The sequence below is a fragment of the Filicampus tigris genome, chromosome 6 (assembly GCF_054856515.1).
Source record: "Filicampus tigris isolate MCC_2025a chromosome 6, RoL_Ftig_1.0, whole genome shotgun sequence".
Taxonomy (NCBI): Eukaryota; Metazoa; Chordata; class Actinopteri; order Syngnathiformes; family Syngnathidae; genus Filicampus; species Filicampus tigris.
In genome coordinates this window covers 296,236-313,691 of record NC_141222.1, presented here as the reverse complement: position 1 = coordinate 313,691, position 17,456 = coordinate 296,236, and the positions used below count along the sequence as shown (strand labels likewise).

The 17,456-nt window shown below is 41.4% G+C and overlaps 1 protein-coding gene across 3 annotated transcripts in view; it reads left to right on the top strand.

Moving 5' to 3' along the window:
- The window catches only part of LOC147145414 (E3 ubiquitin-protein ligase DTX4-like), a 66,551-nt gene that overhangs the window by 25,565 nt on the left and 23,530 nt on the right, over positions 1–17,456 (top strand). For all 3 annotated transcript variants that reach the window (XM_086033128.1, XM_086033126.1, XM_086033127.1), the window contains exons 4-8: positions 1,379–2,235; positions 11,728–11,789; positions 11,931–12,092; positions 12,211–12,272; positions 12,365–12,531. In XM_086033128.1, coding sequence (XP_085889254.1) covers positions 1,379–2,235; positions 11,728–11,789; positions 11,931–12,092; positions 12,211–12,272; positions 12,365–12,531 — 1,310 coding nt within the window. The remainder of the gene's footprint in view (positions 1–1,378; positions 2,236–11,727; positions 11,790–11,930; positions 12,093–12,210; positions 12,273–12,364; positions 12,532–17,456) is intronic.

Sequence of the window (17,456 nt, the reverse complement as noted above, 5' to 3'; positions counted from 1 at the left end):
TTGTAACAAATAACATAGTTTCAAAAAACTGCCATTTTCGAAAAAACTGAGGTGCAAAAAAAATACATACAGTATGTATGGATAAGTCTGGTGCCACTGAACATTTTGAGTGGTTGAAAGTGAAAAAATCTTCATAAATTACTTAGTTATATACTCAAGCGTCCAAGCATGTGGCAGCTGCCTGTAGCCACTTCCCCCAAGATGGGGCCACGAGCGTCGGGTCGGGTGACCGCCAAGGCAGACCCCGGCTGTGGCTCTCATTCAAGTGAATGAAACCCAGCCAGTGGTGTGTGCACTCGTGAATGTTTTTACCCGAAGCTTCAATATTTACAATAAATGTGTTTTTAGAGTTGAGAAGACTTGGGCTGATTGTACATGTACAACCTAAAATTCTTTGCAGGCGCCGCAACGTGAAAGCCCAAATTGGGTGCGCCATAGGGCCATTGCGGTGGGGGCAAGAAAAGCCTGCGGCCTATTGAGCACTGGGGGAAACCCAGCTGTACAATTAGAATAAACCGTTTCACATACAATGCTTCACAAAGATAATGCACCTTAAAACCAGGTGTTCGTTATGTTTGAAAATTCCTTAAAATAGATAAATTTATTAATGTTGTGCCTACTAATATGGTGCGCCTAATGAGCCAAAAATGATGGTAATACATTGGCATTGAAATCCATTGGGAATTTTTTTTTTTTAACCCCCAAAAATTATCCAAAACAAAAAAATGTAAATATTGAAAAAAAAAATGCAACTGTATGAATCCACTGAACTGTTTGTTTACTTGAAATTGTGCCTTTTGACTCTCAACTGATACCTTTGAAAACTACTTAAAAAAAAAAAAATCTCATTTATTGGTTTGAAACATGTAATTTGGATAAAACTCCATTCATTCTCAACTTGACATGCAATTTTTATTTTTAGTGTGTTTTCCACCAAATTACATCATCCCTAAATTTTGGCCAATGCAGTAATTTCATGCACTGTAGTATTCCTAGTTTCTAACGAGGTGTTTAATGACTTACTTATTGCACTCCAGTGCAGCAAAAAAAACGAAGCCTTTTTGATTTTAAGAAGTGGAAGTCCCTCCTGCTGACTAGAGAAAGGAAATCTAAGTAAAAAGGCAATACTGAGAATATATAAAAACAAATAATTTCTGAGGTAGTTTTACAACCTGTGCTTTGTGAAAGCCAACAGAAATTTGAAGGGCTAATAAAAAAAATAATGGATGTGTTACAACCATAGAATGAGGGGGGGTTGAAGGGTAGTAAAATCCAACAAGGTGCGAGTGTTGCAGTGTGAGCTGTGTGAGTTAGTACAGATAGAATAGAAAACAAAAATTGACAGAGCGTTATATGCTTTAATTTCTGTGTGCTGCAGGTGAATAGACAGAGCAAGAGGTGTCGAACAATTCAGCGACGTGCTGACACACCCTATCCCCAAGTGCCTGGGCCTCTTCCTTTGCCAAAAGGACGAGGTGGAGGTGTAGCAGGAGGGTTGACAGGTGCCCTGCTTGGTGTTGGGGTATCAGGGGCCAGCATGGGAATTAGAAGCTCTGTTTACCCAAACGGGGGCATCATGACCACTGGACTGGGTCAACCTTGCTCCTGCCAGCAGTGCATGCTTGTCTCTAGTGTGAAAACTAACACCGGTGGAGCAGGATGCTCACTAACCATACAGCGGCCCAAGACCTCAGCACCCACCGCCTCAAAATCCTTGAATCCACCTAAATCAGCCACACTGGGGCGAGGACAGCATCTGAAGTCCAACTGCAACACCTATCAGACGCTGCTGTATGGCCTTGCTATCTCTAAAAACACGGCTTCTCCAAGAAGGAACGGCCAGCTCTTTGCCCAGTCTCTAGCTGTGCTCACCACAGGGACCTCCACTCTCGGTATTTGCTCATCTTCCAGGCCTCCTCCATCACTGCCGCCCCCTCAACCACCATCATCCAACATGACTTTGAATCCTCCATCCGTTCCAGTCAAACAGTCCTCATCTTCAGCCATCGAATCTGTGCCAACTGCCACATTAATTACCCCGGCTAGCACAGTTACCACACCCCCATCCCCTGTGCCATCTCCATCGCCAGCGGTAATGAAGCCACAATGTGCGCCATCGTCCACGTCCAAAGTTTCTCATGCCCCACTACCACAGAGATCAAGCTTAGCTGGACTGAGTAGACCAGCATTACAAAGGATTGCCATGGCCCAGTCAAGAGCACTAATAGCATCGGGGTGAGTCTAGTTGTACATTTCAACTCAAGAACCTTTATGTCATGTTTAACTGAAAAGTTTGTAGCATGTAAATAACAACAGTCCTCATCATTGCACTTGTAGTGTCCACTTAAACATTGCTTTCATAGGTCAATGTTTATGAACAGTATATCGAACATTTAAAATGCAGTAAAGACTTTTCAAAGTGTTTGCATGTATTAAATATAACACTTATGGAAAAAAGCACAATAGAGAAAAAAATACATGTTAAAAACAATAAGATGTACATTTTCCAGCTCATCTCGTGTTAAAACACCTGCTTAAACAAATGTGTTTTTAAGAGTGACTTAAACACCCCGGATACCCCAGGAGGGTATCATTAAAAACACGTAACAGAGCTGACTCATCATCTTGAAGCCTGACTGGAAAACCTCCATGACATCATGTTCATCCAAGAAATATTTTAACTGTGAGTGCACCACCTTTTCCAGAATTTTAGATATAAAATGCATCTTGGAAATAGGTCTAAAATTTGACAGCACACCTTGATCAAGTCCAGGTTTCTTAAACAGGGGTTGCACTACAGCATGTTTAAAATGTTGGGGGACTACACTAGAAGACAGGCTGCTGTTGATAATGGCCGAAACCAATTCACCACTACTCGGGACAACCTCCTTAAACAAGTGAGGAAGAACGGAGTCATAAGGGGAGCCATATGGTTTAATATGGCAAACCACATCTTCCAAAAATGTCAAGTTAACCACCTTAACCCTTTAAGGCCTAAAAGCGCCTGGCTCAACAGCTCCCTAAAACATAAGGTTGTCTTTGGAATTAATCCTTGAAAACCTGAAGTTCTCCCAGAAATTCAACACCTACAAAATATTTAATATCTCAACCCCTGTAGCAGACAGAAACATAAATCCAAAAGAATTTGAGAGCTTAGACATGTATCTGTCACACCGGCCCGATTATTCATCTTTATTGTTTCAATCGAAGACGTAAAAATCAAGTGTCAGTGCAAGAGAAGCACTACTTTTAATTTTTTAAAAATCGAGTGCTAATTATACCATCCTCTTTTCTGTTACAAAGACTTAGATATTGGCTCAACTGGTTCTACTGGTTCAAAGCCCACAAGCGCGTCGTCTATATCACTGCCGTTACTCATTTAAGAGCTCCCGTGACCCCGGCGTCTGCCATTATAACTCGAAGGATTTCCGGAACATCCTCCGCGGGCAAACAACACAGTCACGTGTATATTCTGATGCATTTCTTTGGTTAAGAGTCCGAGAATTAAATAATAAATAGAAAATTATGGATACGCTCTCCCGGCTTTAAGGGTAGAAAGACGCAACAGTGCTCCCGGCTCTAGTGGTAGAAATGTGGTTATGCGCTCTTGTCCTTAATGGGTTAAAGGAATCCAACTCTGCAGAACAAGGAATGTTGACAGAGGGGTCAAATGTGGCGTTCAAAACGAGAGCCCTAGCTGTAGCAACTACAAAAAAACTATCGCACATTTCAGGGGACGAGTCCATGCAAATCGGCTGACGGTGCTTGAGTTCAGAATCAATTGTTTTAAATACAGCATGTAGATCATGGCGATTTGCCTGTATAAGTACAAGTGTTCCCTCTTGGACTCCTTAAGCCTTCTTTGGTAGTGACACCAGCAGTCCTTTAGGATTTGATCGACCTGCAGCCTGTCTCTTTTCCACATGTGTTCAACTCTGCAGCATTCCTGTTTAGCTGCACGAGTACACTAATTAAACCATGATTCCGGTCTAACTTTTGGCCGCATATTTTTTGATGGAGCCACAGAGTCCAAAATATTAAGGCAAGATGAATGGAACCAAGTGCTGAGTTCTTCTGTGTTTGAAGCGGGAATACTAAGTCAATCAACGGCATCAGCAAACAGACTGGGTCTGTGAGGGAGTTAAAAACCCGGTGCCTGCGCTCACGAGCAGTAGCTTTGACAGCACAGGAAAACATTACATCAAAGAGCACAGTCACATGATCAGAAATCACATTCTCCAGCACTTTTTAATTTGAGACCGATAGATCAAAGGTAAGGACAATATCCAAAGTGTGTCCTTGCCTGTGAGTGGAGCCAGACACACACTGCACCAAATTGAAAGATTCAATGAGTCGTTTGTCCTTTGCCAGAGATTTTTCAGAACAACACACATAAATTTTAATATCCCCCGTAAACAGGATGTGATCATATAGCAGCATGATTTCGGCAAGAAGATTCAAAGTCATTCAGAAACTCCTTGTTCTATTTGGGAGGACGGTATATGACAGCGCAAAGCACATGGACAGCACTGGCGACTTCATAGAAAATGCCCTCAAAGCTGGTGATTGATGTGGGGAATATACACGTTTAAAATTTTAAAATGTAAAATTGTTTTTTAAAAAAGTCTCCGTGACCTGACCTGGCAACAACCTGATGTTCTCGGAGCATCCAAGTATGAAAATGCAGGTGGTAATAGTTCAAGCATCGCACTGCACACTGCACTCCCCGGCGCCGGTCCAAGTCTCCGTCAGGCAAAGGAAATCCAAGTCATTGGAAGGAAATAGCTCCCTCAGAATAAATGATTTGTTCATCAACGACTGGGCGTTCGACAATGCTATCCTTGTGGGAGAGCAGGCGCGCGTATCTCCTCTGATCGGCGGGCCCCGGGAAGCTCCTTGAGAAAGCTGTTGATCCACGCCGCGTCCTTTGATTCGTGAACAACAGCACAGCCGAAGCTCCTTAGTGCAGCCGATGATCAGTCGTAAGCAGGAGCCAGCGGGTCGCAAGCACGCCACAGCGGAGTACATCCGTGCGTCCGCGAGCAAGCAGGGGACGAAGCGTGCATCAGTTCCCTTTTCAGCCTCGCCAGCTGGCCAGCACGTTTGCCGTGACACCGCTTCCGCCGTGATGGGAATGCATGGACACAGAAAAGGTCCTCCACGATGTCAGCTGTAAACGTCCTCTCCCAGCCATGCTCAGACGAACCTCCAACGCCGCACCGCAAGGCCAACAAAGACTGTCGATCATGGCGAGCAATTATTAATACATAAGAGAAACTAAGTTCACATAATTGTGAACGACATATTAAGGTGCCCACCTCACAGCGTAGATCTGTGAGCAGGTCTGTTTCCAGTTACATATAAAGGTACTTTGCACGCTTCGATTTTCTGCATGGACTCCAGCAAGTCAGTTTCTGCTTCCGTTATCTTAAAGACTGTGCGCATCTCGCACGCTAAATTGAAAGGGAATGAGAGGAGCCGCTTCCATTGGCCAGAAAATTGTGTTCACACCCACCAACGCGCAAAGCGTCCGTTGATTACTGCTCACGTCTTCTAAAATACCAAAAAAAAGAAAACTCCACAAATGCGCAGTTATACTGTACCGCGCTTTGTGCTAGAATTGTGCTGGGAAAACTCTAAAATCCAAATTTCATGTCAGGTCTTAATAGGGTTGCCAACATTCTCACTCCTAAATAAGGGACAGGTGCAAGGTGCCACGGTGGTGTGAGCATGATGTATGAATTTGGGATTTTTTTTCTAATTTTCATGTTAATGCTGAAACCACATTCATGTAAAAATAAGAAAAAATGAAAAAAATGGACAGTGTTTTTCACAGGACAGCGACGATATGTCAATTCACATTCACAATTCACATTTACATCATTCCAATTAGAAATTCACAATTCATTCATCTCATTCAACTCGTATTGGTCAAGCTTTTCAACACACCTCAAATTCCTATTTCCCACACACCCAACTCATTCACCCTTAAAAAAAACACAAAAAATCCACTATTAACCATTAATTTCCATTGGAACATTCAACTTTTCACATTTACACCATACCAATTTCCTCAAATTCAAGTCATTGAACTCATTCAACTCACATTCATCTTTTCAACACCTCCAAAATTCCTACTTCCCTCACATTAAAGCCATTCACCCTTAAAAAAACACAAAAATTCAACTATTCACCATTAATTTCCATTGGCACATTGAACTTTTGACATTTACACCATTCCAAATTTCCCACATTCAAGTCATTCAACTCATTCAGCTCACATTCAGCTTTTCAACACCCCCAAAATCCCTGCTTCCCACACATTCAACTAATTCACCCTTAAAAAAAGCCACACAATTTCACCATTCATTTCCAGTGGACCGGTGTTATTGCTCCTTGGTCTCCTTTTTTTGCCGAGAAAATTTACGGTTTCCCCAAAATTCCCCGTTTTTCACCCCAAAAATCCCATTCATTTCCAATGGCACATTCAACATTTCCAATTTCCACATTCCAATTTCAAATTCACAAGATTCAACTCATTCAACTCACATTGGTAAAGCTATTCAACAAACCCACAATTCCTATTTCCCCAAAATTGAACTTATTCACCCGTAAAAAAAAAAAAACAATTCCACCATTCATTCCCATTGCCATATTCAACAATTCACATTTACATCATTCCAATTTGAAATTCACAACATTCATCTCATTCAACTCATATTGGTCAAGCTTTTCAACCCAAACACACCCAAAATTCCTATTTCCCACACATTAAACTCATTCACCCTTAAAAAACTCACACAAATTCAACTATTCACCATTCATTTCCATTGGCAGATTTAACTTTTCGCACTTAAACCATTCCAATTTCCACAAATTCAAGTCATTCAACTCATTCAACTCACATTCAGCTTTTCAACACCCCCAAAATTCCTACTTTCCACACATTCAACTAATTCACCCTTAAAAAAGCCACACAATTTCACCATTCATTTCCAGTGGACCAGTGTTATTGCCCCGAGGTCTCCCCAGTGCGCCGGCCATTTGGGACAGGGACATTAGCTGGACTGGGGATGCTCACCCCGAGGTCTCCACAGTGCGGCGGCCATCGTGGGCAGGGACATTAGCTAGACTTGAGGATACTCACCCCGAGGTCTCCATAGTGCAGCGGCCATCTTGGACAGGGACATTAGCTAAACTTGGGGATACTCACCCTGAGGTCTCCCCAGTGCGGCGGCCATCTTGGGGAGGGACATTAGCTAGACTGGGGATACTCACCCCGAGGTCTCCCCAGTGCGGCGGCCATCTTGGGCAGGGACATTAGCTAGACTGGGGATACTCACTCCGAGGTCTCTCCAGTGCGGCGGCCATCTTAGGCAGTGACATTTGCTAGACTGGGGATACTCACTCCGAGGTCTCTCCAAGTGCAGCGCCCATCTTGGGCAGTGACATTAGCTAGACTAGGGATACTCACCCCGAGGTCTCCCCAGTGTGGCGGCCATCTTGGGCATGCTGTTCAAAAGTATTGGGACACCCTGAATTTTCATCCTCAGGTGTCCCTAATGAAGCGGCCATGTTGTTCAAAGGTTTTGGGACACCCCAATTTCTCATCTGCAGGTTCCGTCCTTCCTGAGATTCCTTGTTTCCTTCCTTCCTTGCTTCCTAGTGTCCTTTCTTCCTCATTTATTCGCCTCATCCTTTCCTTCCTACTATTTTGTATGCTGACTTTTCTTTCTAGCTTGTTTTCCTTGTTATCTTGGTTCCTTGCTTCCTCCCTTCCTTTGATTCCATCATTATTGTTTTCCTAATTTTGTCCCTGACTTCCTTCTTTCATTATTTCCTTACTTCCTCTTCTTGTTTCCCTTCAGATTTTTTTCATGGTCATTCAACTTTATTCCAACGCATACCAAGTTTTTCATACAGCTTCCTTTATCTTCACACGCAATTTCTCCAGGAATTGCATTCTCTAGTATTACTATGATATTGCTCCTATTTTACCATTCCATAACTTTGCCGTGCCGTTACTTCCACATCCAATTCACCCCGTTCAAACTTTAAACTATTCCAAAAATTCATGCCATCGCTGCTCCTTTTTGTTTTTGCCCCTAACATTTACGGTTCCCCCAAAATTAAACTTTTTTCACCCCAAAAACCCCATTCATTTCTAATGGCAAATTCAAACTAACTTCTTCCACATACTTCATCCAATTTACCCCGTTCGAATTTCAAATTATTAAAAACATTCCTGCCATTTTTTTTTGCCCCTAATTTACGGTTCCCCCAAAATTAAACTTTTTTCATCCCCCAAAACCCCATTCATTTCCAATGGGCACTTTCAACACTTCCCCATTTGCTGCATTGGTCGATCCCCGCCCATTCCACAATATTGTCATACTTTTGCAATTCATACTTCCCAATAATTCAAATTATTCAACCTTAAAACATTTTTCATAGAGTTCATTCAACTTCATTCTTCTTTATTCAATTTTATTCAGTATTATTCAACTTTATTCAGCATTATTCGATTTTATTCCACTTTATTCAACCTCATTCAACTTTATTCCACTTTATTGAACTCACATTGGTTCAACTTTTCAACACACCTGCAATTCATACTTCCCAATAATTCAAATTATTTGAACTTAAAGCACATTTTAGCCATTCAGTCTTACTTGCATATTCAACATTTAAGATTTACATCCAGTTAAGTCCCTGATGGTGTAGTGGGTACACATGCCGAGTTGTGAGTGGGCAGCGCCGGTTCAATTCCCACTCAGTCTCTTCATAGGGTTCATTCAACTTCATTTAGGTCATTCAACTCACATTGGTTCAGCTTTTCAACACACCTGCAATTCTTACTTCCCAATTCTTTCTTATTTAACCTTAAAAAAAAAATTGTTCGCCATTCAGTCCCACTTGCACATTCAACATTTGAGATTCAGTGCTGCTCAATCCAACATTTTTCATAGAGTTCATTCAACTTCCTTCTTCTTTATTCAACTTTATTCAGTCTCATTCAACTTTATTCAGCATCATTCGATTTTATTCCACTTTATTCAACATCATTCAACTTCATTCAACATCATTCAACTTTATTCAACTTTATTCAGTCTCATTCAACTTTATTCAACTTTATTCAACTTCATTCGAACGCATTCCGCAGTTTCTTTTCAGCTTCCTTCGCCTTCACACAAAATGTCTCCAGAAATTGCATTCTCTAGTTATTGATTAATTTACCAGTCCTTCTATGTGTGCAAAGTTTCATGAGTTTTCTTGCATGTTTACATTCTCAAAATTAGCATTGTGTTATTAGCAACAGCTTTTTGTGAAAAATGGTGTGCAAAGATTCATGAGTTTTCTTGCATGTTTACATTCTCAAAATTAGCATTGTGTTATTAGCAACAGCTTTTTGTGAAAAATGTTAAACTTCGTGTTTTTACATCATGAAGGCCTAAACACTGTTCCGAGCAAATATGAGGGAGATCTGGCTATCCTGCCACGAGAAAACCATGAAAGAATAAAACATAATTTAGCCAGTAGGTGGCGCTCCCACTACAATGAAAAGTTATTTCATAGATGTCTTCAGGTGTAGACTCTCATCAAATGTGTGAAATTTGGACAAAATATTATCATGTGGATCTCATTACATCTGCTTTTAAAGTCAATGTTATGCCGAATTGTAAAGTAAATTGAAACTGGCGGACTTCCTGTTAGGTTTAGCACATGGCTCGAATAGACTTTTTTGTAGGTCGTGACCTGTTACATAGACCACCAGATGTTCGTACATATAGGTGAAATGTACAACCAGGGCTGATTTTTTTTTTTTTTTTTTAATTCTAGGGTGCGCTAGCAAGCCATTTTTTAAACAATTGCACCTTAAAACAAAAAATGATTTCACCAGGCCTGATGTGTGTGCAAAGTTTTGTGAGATTTCATGCATGTTTCGACCGTCAAAATCTACGTGGTTTTATTTGCGAACTGCCCGTTGCCATGGTGACAGCTTTTAACGAAAAATCACAAATATTGTATTTTAACATCAGGAAGGTCTACAGAGTCTTTTGAGCAATTCTGAGGTCGACCTGATGAACATGCGAGGAGAAAAACATCAAAGAATAAAACATGTACTTCCTTTAGCCAGTAGGTGGCACAACCACTACGATGAAAAATAACTTCAGAGATGTCTTCAGGCTTCGACAGTTTTTTTAGAATAAATTATCATGTGAGTCAAGTTCCAGCAGCTATTGCAATCAGAGTAAATTCCTATTATAAAGTTAATTCCTAATGACTTCCTGTTTGGTTTAGCCTATGGCTCCAAGAGACTTTTTTGTAGGCCTTGAACTGGTTACATATACGACCAAATTTTCATCAATCTCGGTGAAAAGTACAACCGGGGGCTGATTTTTTTTTTTTGAATCTAGGGGGCGCTAGCGAACCATTTTTTACAAAAAAACAACAACCAAAAAATCATTGATTTTGCCAGGCCTGATGTATGTGCAAAGTTTTGTGAGATTTTGTGCATGTTCAGACCCTCAATAGGAGCGTTGTTTTTTGGGCGAACTGCATGTTGCTATGGCAACAGCTTTTCACGAAAAATCAAAAATTTGTTGTTTATTTTAATATTAGGAAGGCCGAAACACTCTTCCGAGCAAAGATGAGCGCACTCTAGAAATATTAAAAAAATCAGCCCGGTTGTACGTTTCACCTAGATCTATGAAAATTTAGTGGTATATGTAACAGTTCAAGGCCTACATAAAAGTTTCTTGGAGCCAAAGGCTCAACCAAACAGGAAGTCCACCATTTTGAATTTACTTTATGGTATGAATTTGCTTTGATTACAATAGCTGTTGGAATTTGAATCAAAATTTGAAAAATTACTCACATTTGATAATAGTCAATGCCTGAAGACATATAAAGACGTATTTTTCATCGTAGTGGTAGCGCCACTTACTGGCAGGAAGTACATGGAAGTACATGTTTTATTCTTTGGGTGTCATATTTTTGAAAAAAATATGTTTGGGTTGACTTTCACTTTAATGCCCACATTACATACAATAGTGTGTTGGTCAATCACATTCTAATTGTATCATAATTGTGTATCATTTTTTTCAAAATGATACACAATTATGCCCCTTTTTATAGGCCTTAAGTTATTCATGGTTGGGGCTGAAGTTTTTAGTTGTGTGAACCACAGAATACTGATAGTTGAAACATTTTTGTAATATCTTGAGAATAGAAGCATTAAGGATGCGGAACAAAACCCCTTGTCAAAGTCTGTATATGTGCAGGTAATCCCTTGCAAAGAGCGGCTGTATGACGTCCATCCGACCAAATGGAAAATCTGTGGATTATCTTTGAAAAACATGCACACAGAGCCCACCTTGATCATTCTTAGGCTCGCTAGCCAGACCATGTCAGTGTGTTGTTAGACACAGCGATTCAAAGAGAGCAAAAGTAGATGACGTTGACAAAGACTGAAGAAGATGGAGGTATGCAAGATGAGTTTCAGTTTGGATGCTTTTTTTTCACCTGGTACTATCATTAGCCTTACATACTTGGAGCGAAAGTTGTTGTTCTCATGCGGTCGGAGTAAAAATGACACTCTTCTGCTTTTCAAAGTGAGGATCTAGCTTGTCTTAATTGATTGAGAATATGATTGAAAAGGTAGCCTGATAGAGACATGGTAAGTCACTGAAAACAAGTGTCAACAATTTCTGTCTTTTGTTGCAGTGTGCCCACTGTGCCTGTGAAGAATCTCAATGGATCTAGTCCTGTTCACCCTGCACTGGCAGGTGAGAGCTTACCACACACTAATTGACACATATACCGTGGCATTTGCTAATTTTAATAAAAAAATAACAGTATATGACAAGAAATGATCTCAACCCTCCTTTTCCAACTCAATTAATTAAAATCCCTCCTTTGTATGTCAGGGATCACAGGCATTCTGATGAGTGCTGCTGCTCTGCCTGTGTGTCTTACAAGACCTCCTAAACTTCTGCTACACCCACCACCTGTCAGCAAGAGTGACATCAAACCAGTGCCAGGCTTTGGTCACTGCTGCAGAAAAACCACCAAGAAGCAGGCTCGCAAGTGTAAGCAGTGTTCAAAATACACATGAGATGTGCTCACAATAAACGTATTTATACAGTTGATGCAGCGCCCTGTATTTAAACATCGAGCTCACTAAGTAAGTTTTCATTATGTCTGCAGGTAAGACTCCAGAAGATGAGGTGAAGAAGTACCTCCAAAAAGTCAAGAGTCCACCAGATGAGGTGAGACAAGTCACTGTGCTTTCAGATCAGATTCATGAAAAGATCGGGGAAGGATAGGACTTTGATTTCTTCTTTCTTGTTTGCTCCTCCAGGATTGTACCATATGTATGGAACCTTTAGGAGGTCCTTCTGGATACAAAGGTCCTGGGGCGGGACCTGTCTCCAGAGCAGAATCTGTTGGGCGACTAGCGCAGTGTGGACACCAGTACCATTTCCAGTGTCTGATGGCCATGTATAATAATGGCAACAAGGATAGCAGGTGGGTCAGAATATTATTTAATAGTGAAGAAAACAGATTCTTCGGCTGGATTTACACTGCAGGTCCAAGTGCATAATTGTGATTTAATGCCCATGCGTGTTTTTTTTTTTTTTGTTTGTTTTGTTTCGTGTTTTGACAGTACATCAAGTGACGCATATCATTAGCCAAATAGCGTAATTGCTTAAGTAATTTTTTGGCCAAATTGTGATATCTGGATAGCTTGACACTCCTCCCACTGCTGCATCATCCTGCCTTTCTGCCTATGTCCTTGGCCGTTCCCAACACTAATTAGAATCCCAAAACACTATTTGGATCATATCTTTGACTTTGACAGAAAGCATGAGAAAGAAGACTCGGGTGTCCGCAAGTGAAGCATGAGCACATTTTCCAGGCACTAAATATAATTTCAGTCAATTAAATGGATTATGAACTATGTATTTAAACTTTAAACCACATTTTTGTTCGCAAGTAGCTAGTAAAGACTAGCAAACATTGGTGAGGTTTCTTAAAGGGATCGGGATGGCCCATTTTTCACTCAAAAACTCGATGTACTTGTTGATCAGCACAATTATATTAGCTTGAATGATGAATTTTCAATTGTATCCATTTGTTTTGGGGAAATCAGTTGACAACGAATCAGTTGACGTGGCCAATGACGTGAAAACGTCGGAACGCACAACATACCGTTGACGCCAAGTATCGATGACGTAAAATACGTCGGCACGTACGTACGCTCGATTGTCGATGACGTAAATCCGTCAACACGCGCATTGCGTCAGTTGTAAACAAGTGCGTACAGTAGAAATGGCGGAGGCGCCGGATACCAGCGTCCCCGCTAAAAAAGCGGACAAAATATTACATTAACGATCGATTCCTGACAACGGAAGTTCCGGAACCCGGTACCAATAGCGGAGCCCAGAGTAGCTCAAACTCAAGCAGTCCCCGCCTGCTCTATACTACGGAAAAAACTTTGACCGCTCCGCCATCATTAGATCAAACGGAAATTCCCTCACTCGGGGAAAAAAACGTATGCATTAAATGTTCTACTACTATATAACATTAACGATCGATTCCTTACAACTAAGTCTGATATTGTAACCGGAAGCCATAGCGAAGCCCGCAGTAGCGCAAACCCAAACAGTTCCCACTCGATTCTATGGAAAAACTTTGACCGCTCCGCCATCATCGGATCCAAAACGGCGACACGTAAGTTACTCCTTTGGCATCCGTTTTGCTGAAATTGCAAAAGATTTAAAATGTATTCATTTACATTTTTGTCTGTAGCTCATGGCGTCCAAACGAAGAAGAATGGTAATGACCGTGGAAGAGAGAGTGAAATGCAGCCGATTAAGCGAAGCTGGACACAAAGTAAAAAACATTCAGGAGACACTTGGAGTCGGAAAAACTCAAATCTACGAGACTTTGAAAAACAAGGAATCGATTCTGGCTCAGTACGATTCCAGCAGTTTGCCTGCTCAAAGGAAATTGCTTGTGGCTCGATGGACGAAGTAGTGGCGTAAATGAGCGTGTCCTTTTGTATGCACGAGAATCACCAGACATCAGTGATGATCAACGGGACAGTTACTTGCAATTTGCAACAAAACTGTATGATACGCAGACAAACATTTTCATACAGCAAAGACTGAAGCCAACACAACAACTCAAAATAGAGAAATAGAGAAAAGTCACCATAAACATACAGTACAGTTTACTCTAGTTAAGTACAGTACTGTATTGCATTGGTGTTACAGTATTTTTTTCAACAGTATTCAGACCATTTTTGTTATACTGTACTGTATTTTGTTCATATACCTGTACTTTACACATTAATTTTGTTAACATACTTGCACGCTTATACAGGACATGTACCGTAGCCATTTCCCACATAAGGAAATTCCGTTAAGGATAATAAGGAAAGGACAATGCAAATATGATTCCTTACTAGACAATACTTACAGTACTTCAAAGAAAGGTCGAGCGAATTGGTCTTCTGCACCCTCTGTAAAGCTGATTTGGCGTACCACACATCATGACACATCATCCATTGTAAAGGCAGAAATTCTGTTTTACCATTATCTTCAATGTTGGTTGTCGAAGGTAGTTCTGACTCGTCCATAGTAGCACATCTTCTTATCCATAATTTTAATTTCTTTGAATTACTCACACAGACTCAAAGTTCCTTTTTTATCTTCTTGTACTGAAGGTTTTGTAATCCAACAAAGTGAGCAATGTCATTCAGACTATGAGCACGGTCAAAAGCTGTTTGCATCCGAGACTACCAGTACACTGTATACACTGTCTGCTATGCTACTACTACTGCAAGTGCATTAAATCTTTATGATGACAGAAATTGAGATGCTACTTTATGATGACATAATTGATGACAGAATTGAGATAATACTTGATGACAGAATTGAGATAATACTTCAAAGCATTGGCTCTCACATTTCCGGCCTCTAATTGGAAGACTAGCAGGCTTACAATTACTCGATAAACAAACGAGAGCCAAATAATTAAGAACAGATATTATACAGTGACGATCAAACACAATAAATTAAATTATTTAACTGTCCGCCTCACACGAGACATAACTTGTCGACAGGTCTTTCCAGGGTGTTTGTCTTTGTCTTGACCGTAACACGCCTTACGTGTCCTTGTGCATCTGGGATGACATGATCGACTCTTCACATCAACCATGATCCACGGGGCGCAGATTCATCCATTATCATGACAATGTCTCCAGCAGACAGGTTCGTCTTGAGTTGATTCCACTTTTGGCGTTCTTGTAAAAGCGGGAGGTACTCACGCTCCCATCGTTTCCTGAAAAAATCCGCTAGATATTGAATCTGCCTCCATCTTCTGCGTTAAGGATTTGTTCCTTGAGCACAGATCTCATCACCTTTCTTATGGAACGTAATTGTTTTTCCCAAACTCCCCTGAGATGGGAGGCTGCAGGCGGGTTAAAAATCCATTGAATTCCTTTTTGCATTAGTGCGTCTTGGATCTTTGATTGATTCTATGGCTGAAGAGACTCTTTCGGCTGCTAGGAGGTTTGTCCCATTGTCTGACCTCATAACTTCCACTTGTCCTCTTCTGCACATGAAACGACGGATTACGTTCACACATGAATCAGTGTCCAACTTCAATGTGCACCGCCCGCGTAGTGAGACAAGTGAAGAGAACTCCATATCTTTTTACACGGCTGCATCCCTGTTTCACGTCAAACAGGCCAAAATAGTCCACCCCTACGTTTGAGAAAGGGTGTTGTCGGCAACTATTTTGTCTGGAGGGAGGTTTGCCATTTTTTGTTGAAGAGCCTCCTCACCATTGAATTCGCCAAATGTATCCAATACCTTTGTCGCAATTTTGAGAGCATTTAATTCCGTCCACAGTGTCCAATCTTTTCATGAATGTCTCTCAGGATTAGTGTGGTGATGTGTGAGTCCTTTGGGATGATGATTGGATTCTTCACATGATCTGGCATGGCAGATGCACAAAGACGTCCTCCAACCCTCAGAAATCCATCCTGAATGACTGGGTCAAGCTTTCTTAGATGATTGCTCCTCTTTAAGGTGTTTCCCTTCGACAGCATGACCATCTCTTCAGGGAACCATTGACTTTGAATGTATTTGATTATCTCCATTTCAGCTCTCTTTAGACATTCAACAGTCAATTTACAAATGCCATTCGTTTGGCGGTCGGGCCCTGTTCGTAGACCCCTTCTGGTTTCTCTGCAGCGCTGTAGCAATGTGTCCTTTACTTTGAGAATCCAAGCGACGGCCCGCTTCAACCTGTACCATCTTGAATCAGTTTGTTCACTGAATCAGTTTGTTCACTGTGTCTTTGTCTTCGACTGCATGCGTGAGATGTACATGTCTCACTTCGTTGTTGTCTTCTTCGTTGTTCGTTTGGTCAGGTCTACCCGGCCATTGGCTTTCTCGTTCCCGTAGACAGGCTGGACCATTAAACCAGCTCGGGTTGTTCAGAAACTTGGTGGGAGTTAGCCCTCTAGACGCACAGTAGGATGGGTTTACTGTAATATCGGCACACCTCCATTGGTGCGGCTTTGTAGAGTCTCTGATAGTAGCAACGCGATTGGCTACGAAGGTCTTGAAACGAAGGGCTTCGTTCTCTATATATTTCAGCACTGTTGTGCTGTCAGTCCAGAATGTTGATTCACACAACTTCATCTGAAGCTCTCGTCTTTGCATCTTGTGTCTGTGTTGACAGACACAACAGCTGCTGTTAATTCCATACGTGGAATTGTTATTTGCTTTGTTGAGGCCACACGTGATTTCCCATCATCAATGCGCAGTGGACTCGTTCATGTTCGTTAGTTAGTTTGAGGTACGAGGCTGTTCCGTAACCATTTTCGGACGCATCGGAAAAGTAATGAAGTTGAACTTAGTTGTCTACTGGTCGTACACATCTGGCTAATTTCATATTTGAGAGTTGATGAAGCTCTTGTAGCCATGTGTTCCACTTTTGTGATAGCTGTTCTGGAATTTCATTGTCCCACGAAAGCCCTTCCTTGCACAGCTGTTGCTTCTTGGCTGGGAGGACAACTAGAGCAATGAAACCAAGTGGATCGTAGCTCGAGCTTGTGACTGAGAGGATTCCTCGTATTGTGACGGGTTTGTCCTTTACATTGAATCTGAATTTGAATTAATCTGATTCGATGCACCATAACACTACTAGGGCTCTTTCCACAGGAAGATCATCGTGGTTCGGATCGAGGTATTTCAGTCCACTTGCTCTCTCGCTGTCTGGAACAGATGCAAGCAGTTTACAACTATTAGTTGCCCATTTTATCAAGCGAAAACCTCCGTCGGCACACAACGTTGTGAGGTCTTTTCTCTGGTCGATGGCTTGAGCTTCGGTGGCGACTGACTTTAAACAGTCGTCTACATAAAAATTTCTGAGGA